At 35.0% G+C, this 6,000-nt stretch overlaps 1 protein-coding gene across 1 annotated transcript; it reads right to left on the bottom strand.

Moving 5' to 3' along the window:
* Window positions 1–1,398: 1,398 nt before the first annotated feature.
* Window positions 1,399–4,741, bottom strand: EXPB8 (expansin-B3-like). Its single transcript, NM_001261431.1, has 4 exons — window positions 4,582–4,741; window positions 3,943–4,243; window positions 2,915–3,044; window positions 1,399–1,593 (listed from the first exon to the last, which is right to left on the bottom strand). Exons 1-4 carry the CDS (start codon window positions 4,739–4,741, stop codon window positions 1,399–1,401), a joined length of 786 nt encoding a protein of 261 aa, NP_001248360.1.
* Between the last annotated feature and the right edge of the window lie 1,259 nt (window positions 4,742–6,000).

Genomic DNA, 6,000 nt, shown 5'->3' on the forward strand with positions numbered 1-6,000 from the left:
CCTTCTCATTCTATAACTATTTTAATTCCTTCAAATGTTTGTCCAAAATGACAGTCATCAAAGGCTACACGGTAAGATATATATACGTGTTTTTCCACTGTTGATTGTTACCTCAGGGATAGAGACTGTCATTGAAGGTTCACATTGAAGTGCTAGTTTTGCTCCCAATTCCTTACCATAGGTTTAGCCATCTTGTCAAATTCCTTCACTTTCACAACAACCACTTCGCCATCAGACTCGGCATTGGTAACGAAAACTTGATAAAAGTGATTATGAATTTCAAAACATAAAATGAGAAACCACTGCAAACGGGCCCTAACTCATTGTGAATTCCAAACCACCACTTTTCTTGACCCTTTATTTAGCACAACATTCACATTAAGAATTTTCCCATAAAATTAGTTATATTAGCCAAAAGTTTAAACATTAAAAGCATGGTTTCATCTTGTACCTTCCATATTGAAATGGAACCATATCATATTTTCTCTTGGCAATTTTAAAAAATACAGCTTCTGACATCTCAAAATTTTCTCTTGGAAAATTGTACCAACTGCCATAATTAGTTGAAAGTCCATATTTTGAAGAATAACAATCTATAGCAATAAGTAAAAAAAAAAAACTAGAAATATTACTTTATCTCAAGCATCCATTTGTTGCTCTGCTAGCCTATACTAACGCAAACTTATATTACTCCTATTTGTAATTATATTAAGAAACTCATTAGAAATCCTGTTTAGAGTTTCTCTTCTAATTCTAAAAAATGGTATTTTATAACTTGGGATATTTTTTTTTTTGCCTGTATTTTATGACTTTAATTAATCAGCAACATAAACAAATTATTTTATCAATAAATTATCTTGTAATATTTAAACATTTAAATATTTATTAATTCAATTTAGACAACACAATGAGGACCACAATGCCAGGTCCATCCCAAATACTGTATTAACAGAGAAGTAAAATATAGTGAGTAAAATAGTAAAAAAATATTCACTGGTTCTAAAATTTATATATTCATTCATTTGAAGCCCACTGAGCCCAGTACACGCATTCTACGATACTACACTACACGCTCTCCCTCCTTTTTGGAGAGGGCTACCAATAATACCATGACTTCTTGGTACAAACAGTTGCACACCACAAAAATGACAAAATTATAGGTATTCAAAAGCGAAAAGATAAAACTAAGAAAAGGAAAGATCATTGGATATGGCCTTGTACACTCAACGGCTACTTTTCTTTCTTATTAAAAAACACAAAGACTCAAAGGCCAAGAAGACTCTCTGCCTTGTGGAACTTGAGCAACTTTAACTGGGTAAATGGTGATTTATTAAATTACTTTCTCCCTTTGGGAAGAAGGGCCTTGGTGTTGGTGATTGTTCAGTTGGAAACCTTGTACTAAGAAAGGAAATTTAAGCGAGAGGTATAAGTGGCTTTTGGAGTCCAATTGCTTGGAATAACATCTTTGGCAGTGAGGCTTTTCCCTGTAGATGTGCTTAGTTTAACAGAGAAAGGTCCTCTTAATGGCCCCTTAACAATGCACCAATTTGCACCCCATACATGATTCATCTGCTGCCACTCACTCGACCCTGCCTGCCAATACCAATTTCCAATCACAATAAAAGAAAATTAATCTCATTGTTCCTTCTTTTAAATTTGTATTGAATAAAACTTACATAAAATTTCAGTTTGTGTTATTCTCCTGTTAGAATTGAAGTTTCATCTCAATAATATACGAAATATAAGTTTTTATTAAATAATTATGCAAATTATTTAGATAAAACTTCAATTCTAATTAGAGAAAAACACAACCAAAGTATAAGTAACTCTATCTAAGTTTTCTCCATTTGTGTATGTGAAATTGGAAGAGAAATTGTATTTGTATATGCTTGCTGTTTTCTTTTTTTATATAATAATAGAGATAAGTGTAACAGAGAGATAAAAGAAAAAAAATAGTGTACATGTTGCAACAGTATCATAAGAATAATAATGCAATGCAAGTGAAATTCAAATTGGGGTTGATCTGACACATGCACCTATGACCTACCTAGCAGATATTATTTATTGTGGGGGAGAAATGGGGAAAGGAATTTCTTTAGAGGTCCCATGTCACATGCTTCTAGTTCAAAAGATATAGGAAAAGGGCACCACAAGAGGAACATTGGGTGCCAATGGTGACCATGATGTAAGGATAACACTCTGGATAGTGTATTTTTAATAGGATAGAAATGGGTTACAACCTTTGGCATATAATCCAATGATTCCAATGTAAAGTACAAAAGATGGAACTGCATAGCACCGGCACGTGATCTGAAAAGACATCCACAACATTTGGAATTGGAATTGGAATTGTCCACCGAATCATGTCCTAACCATGTCCAAGCTTTCTCTGCTCTTTTTTATTCTTTAGGATCACCAGCATGGTACTACATTTTTCATCTTAATTTTTAATGTAACTACATTTCCACAATTTTAAACTTGAAATCGATGGATAATTTAATAGCTCCACCTAATGTACGCAATCAGTTTGATGGTACGAGTATGACAGTTCCTTGGGCCCAGATGTTATTACTAGTTTACTATGTATTCCACTTTAATTAAGTAAAGCATTTGTACGTTCTAGCTATATATGAAATATTAAAATATAGGGAGTATCTCATCACGTTCTTGTAGATATCAGATGCTACTACCAGTAGTTGCAATATGATTTTATGGACACCAGAAGTTCAAGATTTCTTCTCTCTCACTCTTATGGGGTTCAACTATCTTTCTTCATTTTGCTATTCTGGTAGTAGTATATATTCTTCTAGCTAGATATGAATGTTGGTTGGAAATTGAGATTTTAAGGAATAAATTAATGTATAGTGAAAAATTAAGCAAGTAAATATCAACAAAACAGAAAAGAGAAGCTTACTTCTTGTATATGCATGGAGCCAATGTCCCCATCTCCATCTTCAAACTCCACCAGAAGGGATAGCCAAAAAGGAGTGGAGCCTTCATTGACATGGAAGGCAATGTTTTTGCCAGCATACTTGCACGGTGTTCTGCCAAAAATACAATAACAGAGGACAAAGGTCATTCAGTGTAAATCTTCCTTTCCTTTTTAATCCACAAAACAAAAGGGTAACTTCAGCATGCTTTTTTCAACCCATCCTTTGAATTCTACCTTTTATCCATCTTTTTGAATCCACAAATAGAAAAAGAAAAACAAAACAATAGTCAATGCTGCAGCAACAAATACCAAAAGACAAACCGCAATACTTCTGACTTCCCAAGCAAATTATCAATTGAAAAATGTCGTACAACTACATTCTAAAATATCTTATGATTGGAGACAAGTAATTAATATGTGAAAATTAAAGTTGAATTATTTGAGTAGTATTTAAATTTAATTTTTGGTGAAAATAATTATTAGTTATATTATATTTACTTATTTTTTGACTGAACTAAATTTTAGATTAGTTAATATTTTTTTTCACCGTTGAACCAGAGAATTAAAACTAAAAAAAAATACAAAACATGCCTTCTTAGCATTTTTTTCATCTTTCTTTATCACATCAACCATGTTCTTACATTTCTGTATCCCCCTCTTTTTAGTGCAAAAAAATTATACAAATTTATCTTACAAACACAATTTCTCTTTCAGCCCGAGTTACTTGACTCGGGTTAAAAAAGTGTCCTTGTGAAAAACTAAAAATCACTTGCTAACCAAGACAAAAGAGTCAGTCATTCTGATCATGCTAACGTTTTTATCTTTTTTGTCTTCTGTTGAACATTTCTACTGCACAGATTGACCAAAACTCATCATATAAAATTCTTCTTCCATATCACAACTCAATTTCACTGATACCAATGATTATGTAACGGCTCTTTCAAGTGCAACAAGGTTAAGAAAAGAAAAAAAGAGAAAAAAATGTACACATTATGTCATGTCATGCGTACCTGCGGTAAATGACTGGGATTTCACCTCGGTTCCTGAGCTGACCGTTTTCACCCACAACTGCCATGCGGCCAAAGGCAGAGCCACTGAGGTCGAAGTGCGTCCGGTCAGACGGGCAGCCCGGGCACTCATCCGTTATTATAACCGTCACTGCCCGCTTCGAACATATGCTATGGTCCAAACACTTCACCTTGTAGCAAGCACCACACCCTTCCCCCTTCTTAAACAGCACTGACCCCACTGCTCCCACCCTTGCCTTCAACGGCTTCACGTCCACCAACGTACCATACCCACATGCCCCTCCTGAATTCACCAATTTCAGTTCCCACACATTAACATTATTCACGTAACCAAACACTAGTGTTAGCTTCTCACATACATTTTATTATTCATTGAAATATACTAGTTAAATAAGACGTACGACTCTATTTTCTACTATTTGTAATAAATTTTAACACATAAAGTGTATGTGTTCGTAAGTGTATTTTAATAATGTTAATTATCAACCTTTTAACATAATTAATTTATGAGGTTGCATGTGTAATTCATATAAGTAACTATAGTCTATTGTTAGTTGAACTTTGGTGTTGCATTTGCATTATTATTGATTAAACTCGGCGAGTCAGTGTTTTAGTCCTTACCGGTGCTACCGTCACCTTCGGGGTCGCCGTACCACGTGGCGGTTCCCGGGAACCAATGTTGGTCCAGAGCAGTGAGATGAGGCTCTCCTTGCGCGTATACTAGCGCAATTCTAAAGCATAAGCTTAGAAAAAGCACGGCGGAGACGCGGTGGCACTGCATTTTGAGTGAGGGTGAAGAAATGGGCGGTGCGCCGCCGTGAATGTTAGCTCCGGCGAGCTCGGAGCCCGAGAAAAACAGTTAGAGGAAACGTGAGACTGCAACGGTGATTCGGATATGTCGCCGACAGTTATTGATTGATTGCGGCAAAAAAAAAATGCTTTGTTTTTTTTTTTTTTTCAGTTTGATTGTATGAGACCGTTAATGGCTTTTGGGTTTTTTATAGTGCAACGCAGCCGGGTCCATTCAACGGAATAACTGTCATGACCTTATTGTCCATTTGTTTGGCGTCTATTTACGAAAGATGCCACTGTATTGGGTCCCACCGGCGGTTGAACTGTTAACTCCGCATGTGCGTGCCCTTAAGGCAAAGCAAGTGGGTATATTGGTCCATTGACTCCATTCCATATCAGAATTATTTATTTTTGCTACCGTTAACCTCGTTTTTTTTTTTTTTTGTTTAACGATCGAATGAACGTGAAAGCGAGAATGTAGCGTTTTTTGAAAACGACGTTGTTTTGAGGACCCCAGTTGCCGTTTGCCCGAAAACGATTCGCACAAGTACACTGTTCCCACCTTGCTGCAGTTGGTGCGAAACTGTGGGTGGAATATTTTGACTTAATTGTGTTTTGAATTTTTGATTTTATTGTGTATTAAGATTAGATATTTTGTTATATTATCATTGGCTTTGTTTAATGAATTCAAATATAAAAGGCAATGATCGCACGTGTAGAAACATATTATTTAAGAAAAAAAAAAGTTCAATCAAACAATTAGCTATTGGTTTTTCTTCTCTTCTTTTTTGAAATAAAAAATGGTCCCCTTTTTTGGAAATATTTCCTGGATATTTATGGTATGATAAAAGTTAGAAAGACTTGCTTGGAATTTTCAGATAATAACATGGGTGTGTGGAGTCTAATCTGTAGTGGATGCCATGTCTCCCGGCCCAGTGGAGAAAATTGTGAGCAGATTTGAGAATGATTATTGGCCATTGAGGCCCTATGAGGCAACTATCACTTGTAATATTGTGATTATTGTCCTTGTTTTTGTGTTTTATGGACTTTGGTGGACCATATCTATATATATAGATAGATATAATATTATATATAAAAGTAAAATAAAATCACACGAATATGCTGCTTCTGTACCTTAAGTGTAGTCTGTGTTAGGAATTAGGATATGACATAATATGAGGCAATAATTTGTTATATGCCTGCTTGTATCACTGGTGTCTAATTAAGTTTAATTTTGAGAGTAAATTC

Source organism: Glycine max, chromosome 12 (genome assembly GCF_000004515.6).
Source record: "Glycine max cultivar Williams 82 chromosome 12, Glycine_max_v4.0, whole genome shotgun sequence".
In the NCBI taxonomy this organism is placed as follows: domain Eukaryota; kingdom Viridiplantae; phylum Streptophyta; class Magnoliopsida; order Fabales; family Fabaceae; genus Glycine; species Glycine max.